This window comes from Phlebotomus argentipes, unplaced genomic scaffold (assembly GCF_947086385.1).
Source record: "Phlebotomus argentipes unplaced genomic scaffold, Phlebotomus argentipes genome assembly contig_15, whole genome shotgun sequence".
Lineage (NCBI taxonomy): Eukaryota > Metazoa > Arthropoda > Insecta > Diptera > Psychodidae > Phlebotomus > Phlebotomus argentipes.
The window spans coordinates 4,449,598-4,476,082 of NW_026776181.1; the positions used below are offsets into that span (position 1 = coordinate 4,449,598).

The 26,485-nt window shown below is 44.8% G+C and overlaps 5 protein-coding genes across 6 annotated transcripts; 3 read left to right on the forward strand and 2 right to left on the reverse strand.

Annotated features, from left to right (window-relative positions):
* The first annotated feature begins 8,041 nt into the window (after positions 1-8,041).
* On the forward strand, positions 8,042-8,974 carry LOC132261603 (uncharacterized). Its single transcript, XM_059760491.1, has 2 exons — positions 8,042-8,639; positions 8,696-8,974. Exons 1-2 carry the CDS (start codon positions 8,042-8,044, stop codon positions 8,860-8,862), a joined length of 765 nt encoding a protein of 254 aa, XP_059616474.1. The 3' UTR covers positions 8,863-8,974.
* A 1,258-nt stretch (positions 8,975-10,232) lies between these two features.
* Positions 10,233-13,449, forward strand: LOC132262635 (sialin). The gene is made up of 5 exons (XM_059761962.1): positions 10,233-10,394; positions 11,641-11,855; positions 11,932-12,245; positions 12,313-13,078; positions 13,142-13,449. Exons 1-5 carry the CDS (start codon positions 10,355-10,357, stop codon positions 13,349-13,351), a joined length of 1,545 nt encoding a protein of 514 aa, XP_059617945.1. The 5' UTR covers positions 10,233-10,354; the 3' UTR covers positions 13,352-13,449.
* Positions 13,427-15,216, reverse strand: LOC132262626 (5-methylcytosine rRNA methyltransferase NSUN4). Of its 2 annotated transcripts, none has more exons than XM_059761949.1 (3): positions 15,085-15,216; positions 14,798-14,984; positions 13,427-14,736 (listed from the first exon to the last, which is right to left on the reverse strand). In XM_059761949.1, exons 1-3 carry the CDS (start codon positions 15,145-15,147, stop codon positions 13,490-13,492), a joined length of 1,497 nt encoding a protein of 498 aa, XP_059617932.1. In that variant the 5' UTR covers positions 15,148-15,216; the 3' UTR covers positions 13,427-13,489. The 2 variants fall into 2 exon arrangements, with proteins under 2 accessions (XP_059617932.1, XP_059617933.1); XM_059761950.1 differs by having other exon boundaries at positions 14,798-15,001; positions 15,085-15,190.
* Positions 15,217-15,279: 63 nt separating this feature from the next.
* On the forward strand, positions 15,280-25,057 carry LOC132262620 (E3 ubiquitin-protein ligase UBR1). Its single transcript, XM_059761935.1, has 6 exons — positions 15,280-15,396; positions 15,795-16,332; positions 18,790-19,328; positions 19,966-21,890; positions 21,954-22,065; positions 22,128-25,057. Exons 2-6 carry the CDS (start codon positions 16,149-16,151, stop codon positions 24,741-24,743), a joined length of 5,376 nt encoding a protein of 1,791 aa, XP_059617918.1. The 5' UTR covers positions 15,280-15,396; positions 15,795-16,148; the 3' UTR covers positions 24,744-25,057.
* Positions 25,058-25,064: 7 nt separating this feature from the next.
* Positions 25,065-26,234, reverse strand: LOC132262631 (uncharacterized). Its single transcript, XM_059761958.1, has 2 exons — positions 26,114-26,234; positions 25,065-25,934 (listed from the first exon to the last, which is right to left on the reverse strand). The coding sequence occupies exons 1-2, from the start codon at positions 26,220-26,222 to the stop codon at positions 25,090-25,092; spliced, it is 954 nt and encodes a 317-aa protein (XP_059617941.1). The 5' UTR covers positions 26,223-26,234; the 3' UTR covers positions 25,065-25,089.
* Between the last annotated feature and the right edge of the window lie 251 nt (positions 26,235-26,485).

A 26,485-nucleotide genomic window follows, 5' to 3' on the forward strand; every position in this document is an offset into this window, starting at 1 on the left:
TAAGTAGCCGGAGTACAAGTCGCAACGAGATATCAGGGACTGATTGACCGATGCTTTTCCACTTGAGACCCGCGATCGCGTGTAAACTTGGTGACTTCGCCGGAGAGACCCGTGATCTCTCATGCCCAGTGAGTTAATCATAACTATTTCAAACTTAATGCCTGTAATTAATCTCTCTCCGCCTCAAGACAGTCTTCGCCGCATGGAGAGATCACGGTTATTAGGGCTCAATGGGACGAAATTTATACGAAAGTTTCTATCTGTTCATCCGGAGTGTGAGCATTTCGTCGACATTTGGCACGTTTCGTATCTTTGCAATGCAATTTGGAGCATCCAAGTCTCCTTAACAGTGAATAAATTAATTATCTAGAGGAGACTTTGCTGTGATTGCAAGCTTCACAAACAACAATCCCTTGAGTGAACTTCAGCAAGTCATTGTTGCTGAAATTTTCTCAGCAACAACCTTTCCAATGAACCCATAAATCAGAGCATCGTGAATGTTCAGACTGACGTGAAACCCTTATTTGAGAGACTGTAAAATTCCTCTCAAATTAATCTCTCTGTGCATTATGATTGACCCTTTAATGGGTGTCAAGCGTGGAACAACCTTGGCGAAATGAGAAATCACGCATTTACGAGCGTTATTCTCAAATCCCCAAAGAATCTCATTCAAATTCTTCACGTGACCTCATGCATAAGAGAGTGAGATTTTGCCAAGCCCTTCATTTTACACATGTCGAACATTGTGAAAACTCAGCGAGTCCGTGTCATATTTTACCTGCTCAACACCCAACTTGGCGACTCTCTTGCGCAATCCACGAAACTCAGCTTCATGTCCCTTTGACCACAATCACGCACAGCGCATTGAACTTTATGCTGTGCTTCGGCCACTCTCTTGCTCTCAGATAAACAAACATTTTCCCTGGGCCGCGTCTCTCCCGCAACCTCAATTGCAATTAATTGTATTATCCTATAATGTTGTGGGTCGGCTTCAATGCTTCATTCAGCAGTGAAGAAAGCCACTCGAGCACACTGCTCGAATCGAAATCAAACGGGTCTCTCTATGCAATGGCCCAAAAGGAACATTATATGCTTCTTTCAATTTCGATTAAGTGGGGCAAAAATAAAATCTCAAAATTGTAACATCGTGCATTTTATTTGTCCTCTTTTTTCTGCCTATCTCACAGTTTTTTGCTCACCTCTTTGCTCAGGTATTAATGTCATTTCAGGTGGGCTCCAGTCCTCAACTCTCGCTCTCATTTGCAATTTATACCAAAACACACGGAAAACCGCGTTCAACACTGACTCCTGTAGAGCCAAGACGCCTATTATGTCTCGTTTGTACAGCCTCGCGTCTCGCTTGTGCCGGAGTCACTGACCAGTCGAGCGTGCACCATGACTGAATAAATCAAAAATTGCAGAAATGAACTGAATCTGACTGAGAAATTAATCTCGTCCATTGATGATTACGCAAAAAGTCTCGCAAATTGCAACGTTTCGGCGAAAATCAAATCTCCAGCCGGTCTTTTGTTCTTAAAATGGTGAATTGAGAAAAGGCCAGCGCAGCCCAAAAAAGACCATCATCAGCAGACAAAATATTTTATGGTGCGATTGGCAAAAACCACTAAAAATCTCAATTAAGCTGGCAACTATTTGAATTTCGCATTTAATTCCAGCCTCTCTATTGCACTTGGCACAAAACGACAATTAAACTCTTTATGATATTTCAAAGCGATACCCAAAAAAAACGATCACCTTAAGACGAAGCCACACTTTTCTCACATACACACAAAAACACCACGCGAAAGTGACGAAACGACTTCTCATTCCGGCACCTTAATTGAGATTTAAATTGTGGTCTGTGTCAATAAAATTTAATCAATTTCGTCATGGAAAAAGACTCCTGAAAACTGACCATCTCACGCCGCGGCGAATTAATTGGTGCAAAAGGGAAAAACCTTAGGCAGCCTTGAGTGCATTTTATGTTCATGTTTACTAGCACAAATAAGGGTAAATTATCTGCAAAGCTGTGATCAAATAAAAAGTCATTCGCGATTTCAGATCATTAACTTTGCGATTATTCAATCATCTTATGATTTTTGTATAACATATTGGTTATTCCATACAAATTTCAATCATTTCCTGGATAATTCGATTGAGATTCCCCAAAAATCGGCTAGTGACTTTCCCTTTGGCTGTCGGTCTTTTCTTCTCATTCGACGTGCGAAGGCGTCAGATATTCTCCCCTTGTCTGCAATAGAGAGCCTCGAGGGGACACTCGTGAGATTTCGGATTATATGGTGGCATTAAGAGCGCGGGACGGACAAAAAGCATGTCACAGATCCCTATAAATGCAACTCAATTAAGACACAGCAAGGGAGGCAGGAAAGCGACTACCTACGAGGCGGCAACCTTGTGCCAGTGAAAGTGATTATGCTGGCTTATGATCTCCGTCGCGATTGCCGCACTGAACTGCAACGTGACCTTAATCTAAGCACTGATAGCAGTCTTTAGCCGTAATTGGTATGATTTATTGACCAAAATCTGGGACCTGCAGTTGAGTGCTGCGTTAGAATAGAAGATGACTCATGATCTGTGAATTTCCTGCGTACGTTTACAATCTCCCGAAGCTGCACCTCTGCGCCCATATAGCGGCCGAGATTGAGTCATTCGCCAGAAGCCTCAATTCGCCACGCACAGAAGAAAGTGCGCCCCTTTTTGTACTGCTCGCAATTTTATCTTTTGACACGATGACGCACAGGAATTTGTCTTCCAACCGCCATGGATATGAAATCCGCGAGAGTGTGCGGATTTTTAATTGCATAACGTCCTCCACTAATTCAAGAATGATACATTAAATAACCGATGCGATGCCGCCACAGAGAATGTCTCTACTAAATTGCTATTGCACGCCTTTAGATACAATTTCTCTCTGTCTCGTTTGCTCGCCTTTTTTGTGCCTTTTCTTCAAGACGCTGCCTCCTAATGCATCTCGCCAGGTAATTATAAGACACTGACAATAAATTGTCACACACACCCAGTAATCTCGCCTCTGCTCATGGAGATAAAATGACGATTTTGCCCATTTGCCATCTATTATGTCTTTGGTGGAACAACAGCGCGAAACAGGGCCAATTGTTGTGAAAGAAATACGAGAGTCATTTGTGATCTTTTGTTGCAGTGCCTCTTCAATGCCCTTTCTTGTACCGCACACATCTCGTCATCACATCGCGGATATTACTTGAGCGACACGAGACGGAGAAAGAGATTTAAATCTGCACCTAAATCGCAGATTACACTCGAGAAGATCGTGGCCGTATTGTTGAATTCACAACTTGTTTGCTCTGAGTGCAATTTCACGTTCGTAACAGTTCCATTTATGAGATTGAGGAAACCTTAAGGCAGGGCAAAAAGATCAATACCGCCCGGAGCGGAGTGATATCAAAATATCGCGATGCTATTAATACTCCAACAATGACTAAATTTGTGCACTATTTGCCTTTGAGATTTGATGAAATTGACAAGAGATCAATTCTCCTCTCGCGATCGCGCTGTATAGCCTGAAGGGAAGTGTCTTGCAAATTGTAAATGTTGCAGTCAACTTGAAGTCTCGCGCATTTTCTTTGGCACTTTCCAAACGCCACGCGATTAGGAAGAAATGTCTCAAATGCAAGTGCGCCCAAGGGGACGATCGCGCAGGGAATCAATTAGTCTGCATTGTCGTTGAATAACGTGTGCAATCGCGAAAGGGAAATTGCGATCGCTTCTTTTGGAAATTCTCATATTTGTACAATGAAATCACCCGAAATCACTGTGATTATGATCTCTGGGCGCAATACAAAGGTAAATCACCCGTGCAATTCCATCGCATTTTTCATTCCTCTTACATAAACACTTTACACAGCAATAAATGATCATGACCATGATCTGAAATTAGGCATCATTAACTCATTAGTGAAGTGTTGCCGTTTCTCACAATAAATCCGCGACAATTGCCACAATTTCCTCCCAGAAGTGTATCATATTGGCTCTCCTTTGTTTTCCTGACTTGACCTCCTGTCGCCTAAAGCGCTCTTTTATTTCTTAAGGAAACATTCTCCGTGCAATCGCAATAAGTGATCATGAGATCCAAAGCGGTGCAGAATCTCCCGTAAAGATATTGGGTATTTGTGTTGGCTTTTTAATTTTGAAATTCTTACATCATGTAATAAAAAAAATGTGTTCACAGGAAATAATTTTATCACTATAAATAGTATTACAATTTTTTCTTCTCAATTCGTTATTCAATTGTGTCACATATTTCTATATTTACGTATGTTTATCACCCACAGTTGAAATGATTTTGAAACCGAAATTGATAGATTAGTGTTTATGAATTCACTGTCTTTCATATTGAGGCCGAAGGCAATAACCTTTCCCAGAGTATTTAGCATGAAGAGTAAGTTTGACTTTTACCGACATTGACGCAAAAATTGGTTTCTTTGGGAATCGTGGATCTGTTTTTTTTTATCACAAAACCCCATCTGACTTTCAAGGTAGAAAGGAAAGGGCGTGAAGGGCGTAAGACTGAACATTCTCTGCAAAGAACTCTTGTATTAAGTCAGTTCGGTCTTCTGCCATCGCGAGGGCAAAGCTCGCGCGATCGTTGCAGTGTTAGTAGATCGATTTGCTTTGGAGGCTCTTTCACGTGCTTGGAAGGCGTTCGGCGCGCTTTTCAATCCCCGCCATTCGGTGGAGGATCCAGAAGCGGCGCTATATAAACAAAATTGAACTGGCAAAATCTCTTAGTGCAGAACTAAACACACCGAGAGCCTCACCTAACCGACCTCACATTGAAGCCACTCACACATTCCATCACACTCCGTCACTTCCATCATGTTTGTGGTAAATTTCTTTCACTGTCCAATTTATTATTGAATACCTTTAGAAATGCCTCTGAAAATACGTGATCAGTTCAGTGAATCAGTGAAGATTGCGAAGGTGTCTTGACAACATCAGTGAAGTGATGATCTTGATTAGGGAGAAGTGCAAAGGAATAATCTCGTGACTCAGTGACAATTTCCCACTGGGATGCCATTTGTGTGAAGACTGTGAAGATGAGGGAGGTGCAAATGTCGCAAGATCTGTGCATGCATATCTCTGCTGCACCTCTCAAGCATCTGTCGATCGGACAATGTGGTAAAATGTCTCAGGGGCCACTCGATTTGGTATTTGTCGATTATATCGTCACTCTTGTAATGTTATGAATGATATTTTCAATAATAAAGCGTCAGAGCAATTTGCTGGTGATCCGTCAATGCGCTGTGTGACTCTTTTTGCCACACAACACGTGAGACACGATCCTTCAGAATTTATGTGGATTTTAATCGTGATCCGCATTTCAATACACTCCTTTGGGAATGGCTCGAGATCACATCAGGCTGAAGCGTGTGAGGAAAATATCATCGCCTTTGTGACAAATGTGATCTTTGACTTTCTTTGTGAAAAACTTTTCTGTGAGAATCTTTGGAGAAAAATAACAATCAAGTGACATCCAAAAGCGACCTTGACCTCATAACAATCCCATTATATCTTTAATAGTTATCCCTCAAGAGAAGGACAGAATATAGGTTAAATTTTTAATACCAAAAGATTTCCTCTTCGTCTTTTTCTTCCTCCTCAAAATGTCAGTTTATGTGTACGTGAGAAGAGGAAATAATTTTTAATTGCCCCAGAAATGCTGTGAGCGATCAATATAGTGTTTTTATGTAATCCAAAGGCGCAATTTTCATTGGCAAAAATGGCAAAATGCAATTTTGCGTGCGAATTCCATCATGATCGCATATTGACATCGGTGGGCAGTATTTGTAGTTCCTCGAAGTTCAGCCGCACATAAAATATGCGGTGAGGAAGATGAAGAAGGTGGCAAAGCCCGATTCGCTCGGTGAGGAGTCGTGACAAACGCCGTGAGCATGAGAATGAGCCGCGCTGTCGTGGGAGATCCATTTGCACGGGGAGGCGGGCGTGATTGAGAGTGAATGCCGAGACAAAAGGGCAGACACCTGAGGAGATCAAAAATGTAAATAATACGCCTGTAGCCTATAAATAAAGTGAATGTGTTCAATAATTTCAAATTTGTCCATGTGGATTCCGCACAGAGTCAATAATTCACCATTTGCCCAAGTCAAGAGAGTAAATAGAGGGCGGAGAGGTGAAAAATTGCCATTGATTGCTATTGTGGGTAAATTAATAGAGATCAATTGCGACTCCCTTTGCTGATTGCTACTCTCCTAAATGCGCTGCTCAGGAAATCATTTGGGTGCAGAAGTGAGATGGAAACCCTCCATCGTCTCCAATCATGTGCAATTGTTCAATATCCAGCATTATGCGAAATTACCCTCTAACATCTCTCTGTTGCTCCCATTATGCAAATTAATTGAATATTACGTACGTGTGGCGTGTTAGTGCCGCTGGCAATCTTGTCTCACACTTTTCTGCCAAGAAGCACTCTCGGAAAAAAGACTACCACACACAGAGTGTCGATCCAGATGACCAAGATCGCGCAGAGAGTTCAAATTACTCTAGAAATCATTCTTAATAGATATTTAACCATGAGATTTCATTTATCTTCATTGCCAAACTCCTAGAATTTCGTACAAAAAATACTTCTAGAATTCCTATCCAGCTTTTTATATGCTAAAAATGCTGGAAAATCACTGATCAACCCGACCAGGACACTGTGTGATTCTTCTACAAGTCAGCACTTCAGCCACTCGCAGAGTTCCCTCAACTCTGTCCACCTCGGCACACTCTCTCTTCTCAATGAACCTCTGGGGCATGAGAGCGGCCCGCCGGGGGCCCCGTATGCGATGCACATTGGCAAGGCTTTGCATCACTCCTCATAAAGTTGTATACGCAAAATCCATTTCGCCCAATATAGCCAGTGAGTAGGAGTTGAAAGTATCAATTTGGCGCGCAATTTTGAGAAATAACTCTCCGTACTGCCTTTTTTGTCCGACTCCCCATTTCTCTAATGTTTTCATCTCCACGCTCCGGTTATTAATATTGAATCACTGGGAGATTTATAGTCTCTGAGGCAAAAGTGCGAGTGATTGATTGTGATCAATTTGCAAATGTATGCCGCAAAGCGCGATCATGACACAAGATGTGAGATTTGCGAAGAATTCCAGCTATTTATACTGTTACATATTCCTTATCATTTATCCCGAAGGGGATTTTTTCTCTGCCAATTCACCCATGCGGTGGGTGATCTTTTTGCAGTATTTGTCCAGCTATCATGATCGTGCATAGATACATGAGAGTGATTTTTGTAATTGATCTGTGGGTATCATGAGTATATAGATGTGTTTTGAGTCGTGCAAAAAAAGACAACAAATCATTGCTTAAGTTTCATTTCACATTGTAATCTTTTTTTGCAATTCTCCTCCCTCAAAAATGTATTGTGAAAAATATATCAAAAACATTTTTTTATGCGAAAACACCATAAAAACTACTGAATGGGTGAAAAAATCCATGTAGAACAACTTTCCTTCCAATCCGCAAACAGAAGACTTTTTATTTTTGAAGGAGCGCAAAAAAATGCCATAAAATTTAACGACTGTGTAGAAAGAAGACAATTGATCAAGGTGAAACATACTTTGTTCCAATTATGTGCAATCTCTTGCACAATAATGAATGGAATAGGCATCATTTTCACTTGGCGGTGTTGGAGTAAATATTTTGGACATTGGTGACAGAAGGGGGCTAAAGTGAATGGGTGATATGGTGAGAAATTATGCGTGTCTCTCTCATAGATAATCCATTAAAATTATATAGAGAAAAAATTACTTTATATGATTCATACGAGATGTGATCTTACTCGCAATGTGCGTGTTTTTCTCCGTACGCGATTTATGTCACCGCACTGCCAGAGAGTGAAATGCATAATCATTTCTATTTGATATAACATCTCGTTTTCCTGGCTGAGACATACATTAGAAAAAGAAGTTTGATCGACATCGCGGACTTGTTTTGAGGCTCTCTCGCGATTGAAAGGGAAATTATGCATAATTGCCATCTCTTCTCTTTGCAGACACTCTGCAGACTTCACTCTTCCCTCCTCTTCTGTCTCTTCATTTTCCTCCTCAGCATTCGCTCCGTCACCCCCGTGACCCCAGCCACTCCGGTCAAGCGAACGCTCCACTTCCTGGCCAACGAGGGCTTCGCCCCGGTCACGCCCACTTCGTATAGTCCGCATCGCGTCCTGCCGACGCTGGTGGATAAACCCCTGCCAATCGCCATCTACACGAATAACGTCCAGGACCACTATTCCCACCTCAACTCCTACTTGCCACCCCCTCCGCCCACTGCCCCGGCCAACCTCTACTTCCCGCCAGCTATCATCTCGCCCACGTCCAACGGCCTCGACGACGAGGAGTACTATCACCACGAGGGGCGCCTGCTCAAGCAGTATCTCGTGCGAGAGGAGATCTACGACTATCCCGCGCCCGAGGACACCAACCCACTGCGCGCCAATCCGCTGGCGCAGCTCCCCGCGAGATACGCCAACCAGATTCCCTACTTGGTCAGCAGCAATCTCCTAGTTGACCACCCGTTCAAGCCCGACCGACTGCACAAGAATCATGGCCCCATCGCCCTAGGTCAGTGCCCCGCAAAGCCACTCAAACGCGCCCTAATCCGCACCTCCTTTTTCCAGGCTCTGGCTCTCTGGGCTACATTCAACTTCCCAACGGAGTCTTCTTCCTCGGAAGCGGCTCCCTGGGATACATCAGCCAGAAGCAGTACTATGACTCCCTGACGCCGGCGCGAGTGAGGCAACTTCAAGTGCCAGGACCGCTAACGTTCGGTCACAATGACCGATGAGCCTAAACCCCTTCCTTACCATTAAGAGCACACCTTAAATTATATTAAACTAGTCGATAGTGCATCAATGCAGAGAAATTGATATTCATTTTCATAAACAATAAAAATCCTTGAGGCGATCAGCTTTCGCAGTCTTGCAAAAGACTGGCATTTTTATATTCTTAGCCGTGAACATCTAGAAGGTCTCTCTCCAGTGAAACCAGGGAAGCCGGGATGGCGCAAAAGCCCCGTGATTGCATTTAGAGAAATTATAATAAAATCCATTGAATAATACACTTAATTCGATCCATTTACACAGACCCTTCAGCACTTTATTGATAGCCCAGCTGGAAAAAAATGACTTCTAGCATGGGAAAATGACACAATATAATCACCACAGTTAATGAATTATGCAAAAAAACCTATCAATCACTGCATTCCAATTACAACAGACGCGTCGCTATTTGATGAATGAGTCCGTCCCTGGCAAAATACTATGTCGTAACGTGAGCACGTGTTCGCCCCACTTTTCCACACACTCTCTCTCTCTCTCTCTCTCTCGATTGAGAGGAGTTCATTGAAGAAATGCGCGCGCGAGAGCCAAACGCAATTCCCCCTTCGATGAGCGACCGTGACAATGACTCGCTGTGTGATGTTCGCTGATGGACAAGCGATTTCACAAGCATCGCGATTAATTGCACTTGGGCAGTGTTCAGGCGGAGGTGCATTTCAGCAGGTATTTCGCCAATTGCCTCATCTGTTAAGCTATGACTTGGATAAAAAAAATCGATATGTGCGCGGGTTGATAAGGACAATGACGTCATATGACAGAGAAAGCATGAAATGAAAACGCCACACAACCTGAGAACCTCTCACAGGCGCAGGGATTCTTTATAGAACAACACAGAATGCCTTAGAACATTTAGAATAAACACAATTTGAACATATCTCGATACACATTCATGTATATATACTAAAAATGACAGTATAAAAACTATTATTTAGGATAAATTTGAAAAATGCGTTTTGCAAGTGTCCCTAAAAATCAAAGAACATTCCCATCCGAATTCATGCCTCCCTCTATTCCGCACCACAATTTGATAGCAAGACTTCCTTCGCGTGATTACCGAAAACCTGTTGACTCACAAGAGCCGAAATTTCGTGCCAGAGCGCGGCATCAGTGCTCGATGGAATCGCCTTCAATTCTCTGGTGTTCGTCTCACGGAGAAGATGGGAGAATTCTGAGCTGGCGATTTGAATAAAATATAAATAAAACCGCGGGCTACGAAGTGAATTTTTATCACATCGTGAGAAACCGAGAAGGAAATCAGTGTGTGGTGGATTTTGAAGCGCTAAGCGAAAGTGAGTCTGCGATGCCACTTCATCCATATCAGTCTCCTGGCCAATTGTGACTGCAAGAACAATCGCCAGTGATAAAGTGTTGTGAGCTGGGGTCAATTTGACAAGTTACATTTCTGCATTACAAGAGACTCACGAGGAAATTCCCTACGATATGGTGGAAGCTGTTCCAGCGCGAGGAAATGTGCTCGGAAGTAAGTTTTTAGCGCGCCATATGTTAAGCCTTCCCATCTATTTAGTGTGGCAAACTACAGCAGATAATTGTCTCTGAAGACGGGATAAATTGAATTCTTCTTCGTCCTGTCCTCAAACTTGGTAATTCCTGCGATATAGTCACGAGACAAGGACACATCAAGGTCAGGCCAAGAGCGACGGACACTTGTTGCTGACGTAAATCCAAGAAAGACGCCTTATGCTCAGTGGAAAAACTCAGTGAGGCGGAAAATTATTCTTCCTAACCACCCTCAATCATTAGGAAGTTCATTGACATGCAGTAGAACCGTATTGTAATGAGGGAAAATTGATCACAAGATGTGAAAAACCTGTAAAATGGAACATCGTCGAGATGAACTATTAATAGACAAGAAAATTACTCAACGCCCACGCATTCAATGCGATTTCCACGCGTGGTCAGAATTATTAAATCTCCCAGACAAAAGGCAATTTTCGCCCAAAGTAGGATAACGCCATAAAATAGTGTGTCAAGACGGGTTTTAATAGTCGGAGTGAATAAAATTCTATGGCATTTTGCAGGATAAATCTTGTCAAAGAGCAAAGAAAGTGCATTCACTCGGTGATATATATGAAATCTACGATTTTAAAAATGTCGTTGATCCTAACAAAAGTGAGATTAAACAGTTGAGAAAATCAAGATAGAATCCTGCACTTGATGTAAATAAAAATCAAGTGTAGAATTATTTTATTTCGCAAGTTGAAGTCTCTTTGCACAGCAATATTTGCCAAAGAAACTGTTCTCCACTTTGCTTCAAATATAAACAAACTCTTCAGAAGTCTCAGAAGTCGACATGAGGAATTTAGCGGCGTGTTCATAAAAGTGGATTAAACTCACACACTGAGCAAATCCACGCACAATTGCTATCGCTAAACCATATGTTATCAGAAAATTGGGCCTGATTGAGGAAAGTGGCAGCCAGATATTGAACCAGATAAAATCGGAAGTGTCGATCGTAAATTAATCAATCGCAAAAATGAGACACTTTTGACCCAAAACCTGATAACAGCGAACCGACATCACCTGTCCACGTGAAAATGTCTCACTCACTAAATGAAGCATTGAAGATCGCTTATGCAAATCGCCTCGGCGAAATATCAGACGTGAATTTTTATGGCTAGACAAATAAAGCTATGAAACTAGTTTGATGTTTATGTTCAGGGACGTATTTTGGGTTTGGTTCACTAAGGAATGTCCATCTTCGCCAGGTCTTCTTCCGGCACGCTATATTCTGGCCCTCTTGGGCTCCATCGGCATGGCCATCATCTACGGACTGAAGGTCAATCTGAGCGTTGCAATGGTGGCGATGCTCAATCACACCGCCTTGGCGTCTGCTCATGACGTCCTCAACGGGACAACCGGCGCCTCAACATCAGCAGATGAATCTTGCGCGGGAGATGCGAATGCCAACGTGGCAGTTGAGGTGAGAAATTGCCAAACAAATTCTCGCAATGTTTCAATTGTTAGACAATTAATTTAATGATTGTAAACTCACCCAGGACGGACCGTTCATGTGGAGTGAGCCTCTGCAAGGAACAATCCTAAGCTGCTACTTTTGGGGCTACTTCATCTCCCAAATCCCCGGCGCGCGGATCGCTGAACTCTTCTCCGCCAAGTGGGTGATGTTCTTCTCCGTCGCCATCAACGTCGTCTGCACCATTCTCACCCCAATCATGGCCGAGTGGCACTACATCGCCGTTATCGCGATGCGCGTCGGCGAGGGCATCGGCGGCGGAGTGACCTTTCCCGCTATGCATGTCATGATTGCCTCCTGGGCCCCACCCGTCGAGAGGAGTGTCATATCGGCGATAATGTAAATATTGACTCCTCTATTACACCCTCAGATCAATAGCTAATCGCCTCTCTCCGCTCCTCCACAGTTACGCCGGCACTGCTCTGGGCACCGTGATCTCCATGCTGATGGCTGGCCAGCTGGCAGCTGGCTGGGGTTGGGAGTCCGTCTTCTACGTCATGGGCTTCCTGAGCATCATCTGGATGGTGATGTGGATCTTCCTGGCACAAGATTCGCCCAGCAAGCAGAAGCTCATCAGCCAGGAAGAGCGAGATTTAATCACGTCAGCTCTGGGCGCCGCCAATGGCGACTCAGCGCACGGTGCGAAGAAGCCTCCGGTGCCGTGGAAGAGGGTCTTCACCTCGCCCGCCTTCCTGGCCATCCTCATCGCCCACACGGCCAGCAATTGGGGCTGGTATATGCTGCTGATCGAACTACCCTTCTACATGAAGCAAGTCTTGGGATTCAACATCAAAGAGAATGCTGTGGCCACTGCCATTCCCTTCCTCACCATGTGGCTCTTCAGCATCGCTATCAGCAAGAGTCTGGACACGCTGCGCAGCAGATCGATGATCAGCACGACCACAGCCAGGAAAGTGGCCACAATGTTTGCCTCCGTTGTGCCAATGTTCGCCCTCCTCGCGCTCTGCTACATCGGATGCCAACGGGGAGTGGCTGTGGCGCTCATGGGAATCGCCATCACTGCCATCGGCGGAATGTTCTGCGGCTTCCTCAGCAATCACATTGACATAGCACCAAACTACGCTGGAACTCTCATTGCAATCACAAACACCGCAGCCACAATTCCAGGCATTATCGTTCCAGTCTTTGTCGGCTACATCACTCATGGGAATGTAAGTACTCAAGCCAGAATTCGATGCTCTCAATCACAATGCTTAACTAACTTGCCTTTTCAGCAAACCATCTCCGCCTGGAGGATTATCTTCTACGTGACCATCGTGCTGTACATCATTGAAATCATCTTCTACCTTCTCTTCGGATCTGGCGAGGAGCAGCCGTGGAACAAGGGCGGAGACGTGAAGAAACTCACAGAAACCGACGATCCCGAAGGAGTTCCGCTGCGCCAGAAGGCCAGTCCCACGAGTTACACAAGTGAAAACGAATGAGAACCACTCATGCCCTCCCGCTGAGAATACTCACAAGGATTCACGTACAGTCCCAATCCCACAGACAATGCCAAGATATTGTACAATGCATCCTTTATAAGCGCATTTATGCTCTATATCAATAAATCATGTGCTTACCTAGCTGATCCTCGTCAATTTACAGAAGTACATCGGTCCAAAGTTCGACGGCAGGTGAGGTATCACCATCTGGCCGTACTTGAGTCCCTTGGGATTCTCAAATTTGAACATCTCATAGAAAGGTTTCATGACGTTGTTCAAATCCTTGATGACCACGGAGATTCCACGCTCCCTGAAGGCATTAGACAGGGCCATCTGAACCACTCCATCATTCTGGACAGGACTCAGGGAGCATGTGGAGTACACCAGAGATCCACCAATCTTCAGCATAGCCAGACAATTCTCCAAAATGCCCGCTTGCAGTTCAGGTATCTTCAGTCTCTCGTTCATCCTCGTGGGTTTGAAGATGTTGTTGTTATTCTCCATCACACTGTGTCTATCTACGGTGCAGGGAACATCCACAAGGATCTTATCATACTTCTTGTAGTCCTTCAGCATTCTCGCGTCCCCTTGAATAATAAAGCATCTCTTGTGTGCCCAATTGTCCTCAAAATCGAACACAAAGTCCCTCATCACGTTCTTGATTCTCATCACGCGTGACTCCGGAGTGTCATTGCAGACGAGCACGTTTGGGTAGAGAGTCTGCAGCATGAGAAGAGCCTTTCCTCCAGGAGCAGCACAAGCATCTAGCACAGTGTCGCCGTGTTCAAGTCCCAAAGCCAGAGGCGGCAAAATCGAGGATCCATCCAGTAGGTAGTGAGAATAAGAGCCAGTGATACATTTCTTGGGACTGGCGAACTTAGAGATATTGCACGGCTCATAGGTGTAAATGCGAAGATTATCTGGGAAGCTAAATTCCAATTCAGGCTCAATTTTCAATGGGAAATCCGTGTTTGCGTTGTAGTATTTGTAGTGATCCGATTCAAACACCCAATCTTCCAAGCCTTTCACTCTTGTGGCGGGCACAAAGTCATACAAAATTCCCTCGCCGTACGCCGGATCGACAATTCGACTATCTCGCACCTCAGAATCCAACTCTATCGAACTGCTTTCGCCCGTTTCTTTATCATTTGCATTCATAGTTGGCCGTCTCAAGTTCTCCATAGAATCAGGGATAAAATTCAAAGCTTCCTCCTTATCCTGCGGATACAGTGCCTGGATCTCCTCAGTCTGCCTCTTGACGAGAGTTGACTGGAGTCTTTCATCGAGTTTAGTGAATTTCTTATCAATTTTCTCAAGATCTTTAAACTCTCCTCTCTCTATTCTCTCTTTGGTAATATTATAGAGGGTTTTCACACTGATTGCACCTATGAGAGATCAAAACATTAACAGAAAAAGTGACTTGAATATGCAAAGAGTGTATCACACCTGCAGCCTCCAGTTTTTCCACTGTTTTCTCCACATCCCCAAAGTTATTCACCAATGCCATGTACTTGTGCTCACACAGGAGAGCCAATCTCATGGATTTCCATCTCAGCCCGAAGATAGACCCATAGAACTCATCAAAATTGGTCAGAGCACGATCTTTAGGGTATGTTTTCTTCCTCAATGCTGCCTGCAAAACAAAGTAGTCTAACCTCAAACTCCCGCACGGAATGTAAACAAACACAAAAACATGCGTTTCGCATTGACGATTTCACCCAACTCCTACTCACCCAGTGATCCGTACTATGTTTAAATCTCCTGAAGTGGAAAACTATACTATTTGGCCTCAACATCCTTAGGAAAACGAGGTTTTTTCTTGATTTTTCCTGCACCAATCGCCCTGTACTTTCACCACGAGTTGCCTGATGAGAGTTTCGGAAGGCGTTCCGAAAGCAGGCACAGCGCCTCTGGTGGCTAAGACATTCAGTAGTCAGTCGTCCGTACTGCAGTTGACGTCGCAATTTGAAAAAACTCTCTGGAAAAAGGACATTTCTTGCTGAAACCGTGATAAAAGTGACTGAAAACACTTCTTGTAAGCTTGAGTAAGTATTGAGTGTAGTTTTGGCGTGCTCATCCCGGGGAAAGTGTGTTTTTCTTGGACTTTTTCCGTGGGTCGATAGGGAGTCAACAAAGGAAAAATGTCTCTTTCACTTTTCCATCATCGCTTTGCCTCAATTTCTCCCATTTTCCACTGTGCTTTACTCATTCACCGTCCAGATTGGCAATCTGTGAGTGGCTGGGGGCGCCTTGTGACTCTGTGAGAGTGATAAATTAAAAATAAATTTCGATGAGCCACCTTTTGTCCGACAAGGAGGCACTGAGCGCGAGCGAGACAGCAAGTGGGGAACCTTGATGGGCGCCTTGCGTGTATTTTCTATATATTTATACTTTTTTCCGTGCCACCAGAGTAATCAGAGAGCTCTCTCGGTTGTCTTTGCAGCCTCTCCGGACGCTTAGATGCCCCATTAACTCCGCACGCCCACGCGCCAGCTGACAGAGAAGTCCAGAGAGAGCGGAGACAGAGTCCAGGTGAATCTGGTCAGGAGATGCTAGACTCGCGATGAGCAGGACCTCATCCTGATCCCATCTCAGCAGTGCCATCGATTAGTGCTGTGTTTGTGTCTGTGAGCGCACACCCACTCTTGTGGGGCGGAAAATTCTGTGTGAAAATCAATCTGTTTTTGTGGTGTTGAAGAGACAAACTACGTCGCAGACTTTTATGTGACTGAACTCGAGAGATTGAGAGCTCAACCGTTTTGCGTGGTCAGAGAGAAAGAAGATAGAACGTGTGTAGATGGCGAGTGACAAGATAGCGAGGGAGATTAAGGAGATGCAGCCGAAGGAGAGTCTGCCTGAGAATCCGCTGAAGAATTGGCGGGCGAAGTTTGACAACAACTCCCTGACCACGGAGACCTTCATCAAGTACTTCCACGCCGCCTGTCCGTTCTTCATCAACATCAAGCCCGAGGGAGAGTCTGGTGAGTTGCAAAGGATCACTAGACTTTAGTCAGACCACGCCCAATCGAATGTCTCGCCTGATTGTTGTCCTGGACAAAGGCGCTCAAATTGTCGCTAAGAGTGAAAAATATTCACAGAATTGAGAAGATATTTCTAACCAGAAATTGTTTACTTCCCGTTCCTCTTAGTTTAAACTTGATTGTTTAGAAATTCCGACATAATTGAGATCTTCTTTATCAGCTATAAATCGCTTTTCAAGATCCCAGTAAGATCAGTTGCTTTGCATTGCAAATCCAGATCGAGATTTCCGCACTCTTCCCTTCAGCAACAATAATAATTATATAACACATCAATTGTTGATAGCAAAGTCTCTTCGTGATATGAATACAGATTAGTTTTCTGGCACATTATCGATCTGTTTCTGTCGACTGCGCTGCTGATTTTCACGCTCAGGACGACGATCTTGTGGGTCTGCGTGAGAGTTTGTGGAGTGAAAGTTGAGCAATTTCGCGAAGTTCGTGACGATTTGTACGCCAGACAATTACTCAATGAATCATTTTCACTTTTCACTCTCCTTCCACGATCAGCTGATGAGCTCTTTGATCGAGGAATGCCCGCTGGGGCGCTCTTGGGTGGCGCACACTGAGAGGCGTGAAGAGTGGCGGCTTATATTTGAAGTGCACCAATAAAGAGCCCAAAGTCAATTATAGAAACTTGCGCACACAAGCGCTCAATATCTTACATATATTAATTCTAGTCACAAATTGACTAAACGCGCTTCCCGCTTAATAGTGCAAAATTGAGACTTGAGCTGGTTAATTAAGGCAAGGTGAAGGCGACGAAAACTTCCTCCTCAATTCTACAGTATTTTTTTTCTTTGCAATCTCTTCCATTGTGCATTGATAAACTTATGCGGTCGTTTTTTTTTCTTCCTGTGGAATTTCTCAGGTCAACTCCTTTGTTGTGGATTTCATTTCCCTGAATAACTGTCACCTTGATTGGTCTATTTCTGTTAGTTGGACGATGAGTCAAAGAAGAGGCGAATAAGTGCAGTTTATAACGTGTTTTGTGATTCTTTTCCCTCCCTTCACTTTTTCGTTACACAATTGACTGAAATAATATTTTTTGGGATGCAATGAGAGACACAATTGTTGGATAAGAGAAGGAATACGTAAAAATTCATGAAGTGATTTATTTGACGCTCCGATAGCGCGACTCTTTCACTTTTCACCGACATTGTGGCATTGGGAGATTTTTACTCTATACAAAATAATGTATCATCTCACACTTGACTGCACGCTTGTGCGTTAAATTGTGAGTTCACACTGATTACACAGCCGCGAGTGTGTCTGTGGGTGGGCTTGAAATGCTCATGAGAGAGATTTTGGGACATGATGAGAAGGGTTTCCTCAAGGGGGTGTCGATGTGGGTTCTCTAATCTCAAAGCTCTTCGCGAGGTGAAGACGTCATTGGGTTGAATGCGGTTCAAGTGAGCGCGTAGGAGAGTTTTTGATAAACTTGAGTGGCTGAATTGACTTTCATCAGACGATTTCGTTGGCGGCGGAATTGACTGAGAATCAATATTCGCCGACATTCACTTAAGTTTCATGGCATTTTAATGATAAAATCAATTTCGTGAAGAGTGTTTTGGGAGCATTATTGATTAGGTGTGTGCAATGTGGTACAATTAAACTCACTGGAAGGCAATTGGTGTAGTTTAGCCATTGTTTCAGGAGTTTTTTTTTGTTGAAGAATTAAATTATTTAGGGGAGAGCGGGACAAAATGCGACAGTGGTAAATTCAGATAATAATCTGATTCACATCTAGGATTAAGGCCGAATAGAATTTACCTCCAACGTTTAATGCTTTAGAAAATGCATCGAAAATTAATACTAAAATTTTCGTATCCATCTTCCCTCCTCTCCCCTATTGCAATAGTTTTCATCCAAAAAGCGAGGAACTTCTTTACACTTCATCACGGAGAATCATTTATTTTTTTTCCATTATTTTCTAAACTGCAAAATTAATTTTTATTATCAGAAATTGAATAACTCTTTCATCTAATTTGCTACGTCACTGAGGTGTTATCAGAACGAAATCATATGTAATAAATCAATGGTTGGATTTTAAGCTTACAAGAATGGGTTTTTGTGTGTATCTAAAAATTCCCCAGCCTTTTTGTGTGCTCTGCTGCAGAGAGAGAGAGACTGCGCATAAAAAGTCTCTCTTTTTGTCTTGCGAAATCTCCAAATATTTGTGAATAATGAGAATTGGCAAGAGATGCCTTTTGTTGATGGGCAAAATTGCTGAAAATAGTAATTTTGTCTGACGAAGTCAGAGATTGGCGATGGGGAGAGAAAGACTGTTGTGTGTGAGTGTTTTGATGAGAGGAGATTTATGTATTGACCGGAATGAATGTGACTCTGCATAATGAGATAAAGACATTAATATGGAGCATCTTCTGTTTATCTGTACAGAAACTGTTTGTTTCGATGAGCAAAGTGCCAAGGGGGCGATTTTGGATGCTCTGGAGGAGTTCATTTGCGGTGACAATCCGCAAAATGTGCTGGAGAAGCTCAAGTCGGAGAACAACGTGGCAGCAGTGTGTGGGCGCGTGTTCAAGATTGGCGAGCCGACGTACTGCTGCCGCGAGTGTGGCATGGATCCCACGTGCGTGCTGTGCGTGAATTGCTTCAAGCAGTCGGCGCATCGGCACCACAAGTACAAGATGGGCACATCCAATGGTGGCGGATGCTGCGACTGCGGCGACGCCGAGGCGTGGAAGAGGGATCCGTACTGTGAGCAGCACATCCAGGGATTGCAGAACAGCCAGCCGGACAATCCCATCATCACGGAGAGGATGAAGAAGGCGTGCGAGGTGGTCTTCCACGCGGTGCTGAGCTACTGCTGCACATCCCTTGAGATTGACTGCAATGGGAACATGTCGGCAGTGAATGAGGATGAGGATTCATATTGCACAGTTCTGTACAATGATGAAACTCACACTTATGAGCAGGTACAGTGACTCCAAATCCAATAGAGAATCAATAGTTAAAATTAATCCGTGGTGTCTTCAGGACAATTGTCCTGTCGATTTACATTTTTTGGTTGGTTTTGGCAATCAGTGGATTTTTTCTTCGTCACTCTTGCGTTTAGTTCGAGACTCATGATATCTGTTACATCAGCTAAAGCAAATGATTATAATAATATGCATGGATTCGAGGAAGCAGAAGAAAAGTGATAATTCACATATAGACTAAACAAAGCATGAAGTTTCACTCTCTATCTTTACGCTGTGATTCACTGGAAGCACAGAGAGAAAATATGCGAGAGAGCAGAAGAGCTTCCCCAAAAGATAATGGGTTTGGTGGTGTGATATTTTTATATTAACAACATTAATGATTCTAAATTTAGATGTTGATCCTTTGGAAAATTTTCTTGAGAAAGTGATAAAGACATATTTTTTTTTTATCTCTATGACAATGACAAAGGCGCGTTTAGAAATGGGAACAAGCCTAATTTACCCACTTTAGGCAGAGTTCAGTCGCCTTGGCTCTTATCACACAAACGTCAGAGCACAGTGGCGAAGATAAAAATAGGCATCGAATGTTGGAAATGGTGATTGTATTGCTCTTTTCTCCTCCTTCTGGCAGGTCATCCAGACATTGACGAGGACCGTGGCGTGTCCACACAAGAATGCTGTGGACTACGTTACGAGTGTGGACAGGGATGGACGGGCTGTTGTGTACTGTGGCTCCTTCAATGAGTGCGTGCGTCTGAAGAATGAGGTGGAGAAGCAATCTCTGCGGAATATCATGCACGCCAAGACGCAACCGCTGAGGGTGACTGTGTTGCACAGGAAATCACTGTCATATCAGCAATTTGCACTGCAACTGCTAAGTTGGCTGCAGCAATTTCTCATGCACTGTGCGGCCTTTAGGAAGGTCTTCTGTGATATCATCACCATGAACACAGACTACAACATCAATCACTTGCTGTCGAATGACTGCAAGTTGTGGAAGATGGCGAGGAGCAGCTGGCATCGTGTGTTGATCTCGGGAATGCTGATGGAGTATGAGAATAAGAAGAAATTGGCTGTGGTGTTCACCAAGTTGTATGCTTCAGTGATGCAGGAGTACATCAGAGATGATCACGATCACTCATTCTCAATTGTGTCACTTAGTGTGCAACTATTCACGGTGCCGACAATTGCTCACCACTTGATCGCCCATGAGAGTGCATTCTTCATTCTCATGCAGACATTCTACGCGGAGAGTGTGGAGAAGTATGTGCAAAACAAGGTGCTGCAGTTCGCAAAGACCACCATCAATCTCAATGTCTTTAAGCGTTCAGCGTACATTCTGTATGACGTCAGATACCTGCTCAATATCACCCCGGACGTGTGGACAGATGATCTGAGGAAGGGCTTTCTGCACGGCATGCAGATACTCATCAAGTTGCTGCGCGTAATGCAGGGCATGGATGCCGTGCATCGGCAAACGGGATCACATATTGAGCACGAGCCGGAGTGGGAGAGCGCGTTTAATCTGCACATCAAACTGGCGTACGTGATAAGTCTGGCTCTGGAATGGTGTCGCACGGATAAGGTGGTCCTCGTCAAAGTTTACCGGATGGTCTTGGCGTCACTGTCCGAGTGTGAATTCATTGTGGCGCAGACGGTGACGAAGGTGCAGGAATTGGCCGATCACAGTGTCACGTGCTTAATGTATGACGTGGCAAGTCAACCTGTGTCCATTCACTTGCCCCTATCGCGCTTCTTCGCCGGACTCTATTTGCACCTGGAGAAGTTTGGGCTGTCTTACTACACTGTGTCCGCACCTTCGTCAGGCTTGTCACTCGTACACCTGATTGAGCCTGTTCTGTGCACACAAACCATGATCGCACAGGTGCACGCAGGCATGTGGCGTCGCAATGGGTACTCTCTCCTTAACCAGCTCTACTTTTACCGGAATGTTAAGTGCCGGTCAGAGATGCTGGATAAGGACATTGTGACATTGCAAATTGGAGCCTCACTCATTGAGAGCAACGAGTTCCTCATTCGCATTATCAACAAGTTCAATCTGATGAGTTGGGTGTCGCCCACACCCTGGACAACACCCGAGACTGATTCCCGCATCAACGAGGAGGATAACATTCGCCAGACCATTAACATGGTGGATGAGTTCCTCGAGTTGCTGATCATCATAATTGGTGAGAGATATGTGCCGGGCATTGGGAGAGTCACTGAGGAGGACAGGCTGAAAAAGGAGATTATCCAGCAGCTGTGCATCAAACCATTCTCTCACTCTGAACTGAATCGCACGCTGCCGGACTTCCAGCACGAGACAGGCATGGAGAGTGTCATCAATGCCGTGGCGGTGTTCAATAAGCCCGCTCAGGCAGATCGAAAGGGTGTTTATGAGCTGAAAGAGGAGTTCTACGATGTGTACAACATGTTCTTCTACCACTACAACAAGGAGGAGAAGTCCAAGTCTGAGGAGGCGCAGCGGAAGAGGAAGAATGCAAAGAAGACATGCTGTTTGCCACCGAAACTACCGATGTTGTCAGAGGCTTTCTGGTGAGTAATTTGCCAAACAACAATGATCCAAATGGACTTCATCAATTTCTCTCTCCCTTTCAGTATGATTGCCAATCTTCTGCAATGCGATGTGATGCTGCTGATAATGCAGACTGTCTTGGAGAAATCACTGGATCTCAGAGAGAAGACTTTCGCTGAGGGACACTTGCAAAAGGTCAGATTCCAACTTTAAATTTGCATAAATCAATAGTGACTCACTGTTTTGTCTTTCTGCAGGTGCTTTATCTGATTGGATATGCGCTTCAGGATGAGGAGAGTGGTTACTATCCCTTCCTGATCTTTCACGAGAAAGCCATCAAGTGGAATATCTTGCATCTTCTGCAAGAATTGTCCACATATCCACGCGTTGAGGCCCTGGCGGAACATATTCAGTGGACGGTGAAGAAATTCAAGGAGCTTCAAGTGCAAGAGGATGAAGACAGTGGAGCCGGTACGAGTTCAAGTGGTGTGGCGATGGAACAGGATGAACCGACAGTGACGACAGATGAGCAAGAAGTGACGGAGACGCAACGACGTGCCCGATTGGCGGCCGATCATCGGGCGAAGATCATGGCACAGATGGCAAATGCCCAGAAGAACTTCATGACGGAGAATGCGGCACTGTTTGAGAGTACAAAGGCGGAGCTGGAGCGCGATGAGGCGCAGGATGCGATGGAGTGGGAGATGATTAGTGAGCAGAGTCAGTCATTGGCATGTTTGGGACCTCAGCGGAAGGTGCACATTGAGGAGGATGAGATTGTGTCGTGCATTCTCTGCTCTGAGGATGTGAATGTGAGCAAAGGTGGTCCTTGTATGGTGTATTCGGCGTATGTGCAGAAATCCACACTGATCTACGGTCCATCGAAGATTTATCCGCATGTGAGCAGTTGTGGTCATGTGATGCACGGCAATTGCTGGCTGGAGTACTTCAACAATGAGGTGCAGAAGGAGACGCGACGCCCGTACAGGAATAGATCACCGGCAAGCTTTGACACAGACAAGAAGGAGTTCCTTTGCCCGCTGTGTCGCTGTCTCAGCAATACTGTCATTCCGCTGGCCAGCTCCTTGCCTCTGTATTACGGCGGTGTGGGGCATCAGCCGGCGAGTGAGTTCCTGGACTTTTCCACGTGGTGTGACATTATGAGGAAGTTTATCGACGGTGTGGGCGGTGAGGAGGAGGAGATGCCAGGAATTGTGGCTATTTTGGAGGAATTTGGCCCAAAAGTGCGAGAACTCTTCACAGCGGCCTGCATTCCGCTGACGCGACAGATTGACAGGGATCTTCTGGGGCATGTTGGGGACTTTGTGTCCGTGATGAAGGAGTTGATTGGCATTAAGAAGATCAACAAGCATGTAGAGTTGTGGATGGCTTGCATGTACACCATTCAATCGGCAGAGATACTTTTGCGTGCCCAGGAGAAGCCGCTGAAGGGGAAACTCTCCATTCGACAACTGAGTTGCTTGTGTGGTGTGATCCGGATGTGTGGTGTGATGGGATTTGCAATGACGGAGAAGGAGAGGCGTGAATTGTTGCCACTATTTGCCCAACATCACGTGTTGGCGGGTGAGAGTTGCATACTGGAGGCAAATCTCTTCCAATCACTGGTGATGAGTGTCTTCATGACGCCATGCATTGTGTATGTTCAGAAGAAGAGTCAGGAGGGCGTGCAGAAGAGTGATTGTGTCATTCCCACGGGTCAATTGATGGAGTACTACATCCTGAGGGTGGCTTTCCTGCTCAATATGGCCAAAATTCTCATCACATTCTGCCCAGAAGTGGCGATGGAGGAGGAGGAGGGCACTCAGGAGGCGGATGAGGTGTTCAGAGAAGTGGCGCGGAAGGCTGAGGAGAGATATCGCAAGGAGCAGGTGAAGGAAGTGCCGTCAACATCAACATCAGCATCAACAGCGAAAATGGAGAAGAGTTCAGCGCCTGCAAAGGAAGCTGCTAATGAAGACGTGATTGAGGATGTCCCAATGGAGACGCCGCCTAAGGAGGAGAAGGAGGAGGAATCAGGCACAGCCACGCTTCTCGCTTTCTTCCGACTGCACAATATCTATCTGAGCGCCAAGGCAAGGCGAAGCATCACAGTTAAGCAACTTATTGAGGAGATTAAGGTGAAGAGTGCAACTTTCCTGCGATCAGCCACACTTTTGTTCTACTTCATCACGGGAATTGAGCTGCCTGAGGAGTTGTCACATGTCCAGGGGGACTCCTTTGAGTCGATGTGCGAATATCTAGGACTGGAGGCGAATGTGGAGACGTATTTCTTGTGCAAAAAGAGTTTGGAATTGATGACTGTGGCAGCTACTCATCCCACCATTGAGGCCATGCGCAGAGGTGAGATGGAGAAGAGCTTCACGGATGTGTATCTGCCGGTGAGGGAATTGAAGCAGCTGCCGGAGGACTACAGTGACTTGATCAACAGCGTGAGTCTCTTCACGTGTCCCAACAATTCCCGGGACGACACGAGGAATCCCACCATGTGTTTGATTTGTGGTGAGGTTCTCTGCTCGCACACGTACTGCTGTCAGAGTGAGATCAACAGGCTGACCGTGGGCGCTTGCACATCCCATGCTCACTCCTGTGGCGCCGGAATCGTGCCTCTGCTGCGGATCCGCGAGTGCGAAGTGATGCTGCTGAGCGTGGGCAAAGGCTGCCACGTGTCGCCGCCCTATCTGGATGAGTACGGGGAGTTCGATGCTGGACTGAGGCGAGGCAATCCGCTGCATCTGTGTCGGGAGAGGTATGAGAAGCTGAGGCTGATGTGGCTGAGCCATGGATTCTACGAGGAGATCGCCAGGGCCATGGAGATGAACAACACAATACCGGCTCAGTGGGAGTTGTACTGAAGATGACAGTCATTTCCTGCCCCTTGAGTTTCGCGAGAGTCTTTGTATATAATTGAGGTAAAGTTTCTGGAGGAAAATTTTAGTGTATATTGCGTTCTCACACGACTCGAGCGACTTTTAATTCAATGATTGTGCAGCTGTTGACGCTTTTCGATGATAAATGATTGAGTCTCCATCCTTTTTCTTAATCTTTTGATGATCACGATGAAAAGAGAGTCTAGTTAAAATCTTCGGTTTGATATTTTGTGAAATATATTATATTGAGAAAGAGAGACAAAGAAAGAGTAATAAACGTAATAAACGATTGAAGAGTATATTTATATTGTCTATAGATTCAACAATTTGTCTATAAAGTTGATTGGGGAGCAGCATTCTTTATCAGCGTTGATAAATCTGCCAGGGAGTCGGCGCAGAAGTCAGGAATGGCGCTTTCATCTGTGTTAGCCAGCATTTCTTCCGGCGAAGTTCCGCCGGAAAGGACTAAAAGCGACTGATAACCAACATTACGGGCGAACTTAATGTCTGGATTGATCATATCGCCGACAAAAAGCACTCTTTTCGGGTCTTTAATGTCAAATTGGTCCCGCAGGACCTCTCCCAGCTTCTTGCCGGGCTTCCCGAGTACGATGGGCTTCTTACCAGGAGGCAAACAAGCCACCAGGGCGTCTACGAAGTATCCTGGTCCGGGCAGATTGAAATTGTCCGTAACAGGAAGACGATGATCGGTGGCGGCCACTATTAACTGACATTCAGGATGTCTGAGATACAGTTCAGCTCTGAGATATTTGGGATATCCAAAGTTGAAGTCAACATCCATGATTACAAACTTAACTGGCTCGCCGTCTTTCACGTTTTTCACGAGGTTTGTAAAATTTTCCTCAACAAAAACATTCGGACCGTCGATGACTCTGAATCCCGCCTCGCGAACCAACGTCTTCGTGTACGTTGTGCCGATCATGTAAATCAATCCCTGGAAGTTGATCTTCTTCAGGTAGCGAATGATAGCCGCGATGGGATGCACGAGGTTTTCTCGCTCGAATTTGAAGCCAATTTTCGTGACTTTATCTTCATAGTTTTTCTCTGTGCGAATGCTATTGTTGGACATGTAGATGATCTTCTTTCCCAGCGCATCCAGAGTGTTGAGAGTCTCTCCAGTGCCCGGAATTGGGCTGAAGAGATTCCAGAGAACACCTAAAAATTCAATGACTTGAGTAAGCAAAATATTTATCAATAATCTGGTTTGGATTAATCCGGATTAACAGCAGGAAGCTTATGATTTCCACTCGAAAATTGCTTTTTTTTACAGCCATTTATATATTCCCAAATCACGCTTTCCCCTTATCAATTCATACCGTTTGTTAAATACTTACCGTCACAATCTGCCATCATGATATCAAATGAGTCGAGAAATTGCTTTCTCTCGTCACTGCTGAGCTTCAGCAGAGGCTTCACTTGGGACATCTTCTCGCCGATGCTCATCTTCACTTCAGCAGCACTTAGTCAAAACTGAAGAAACTCCAATTTATCGAGTGCACAACAGCGGATTGGCCTCGGTGATAAGATAATGACTAAAAGAAAAAGTGGAAAAAGCAAAGCTCACGACAGAACGAGAAAATCAGCACTGATGTGGCTTCGGTTGATTCCAAAGTGTTTCTGGTCACAATTGAAGCGATATAACGAGCGGTACGGCGCAGACTCGGAGATCAAGTAATTGAAACCGGAAGGCTTGATGATCAACAGAG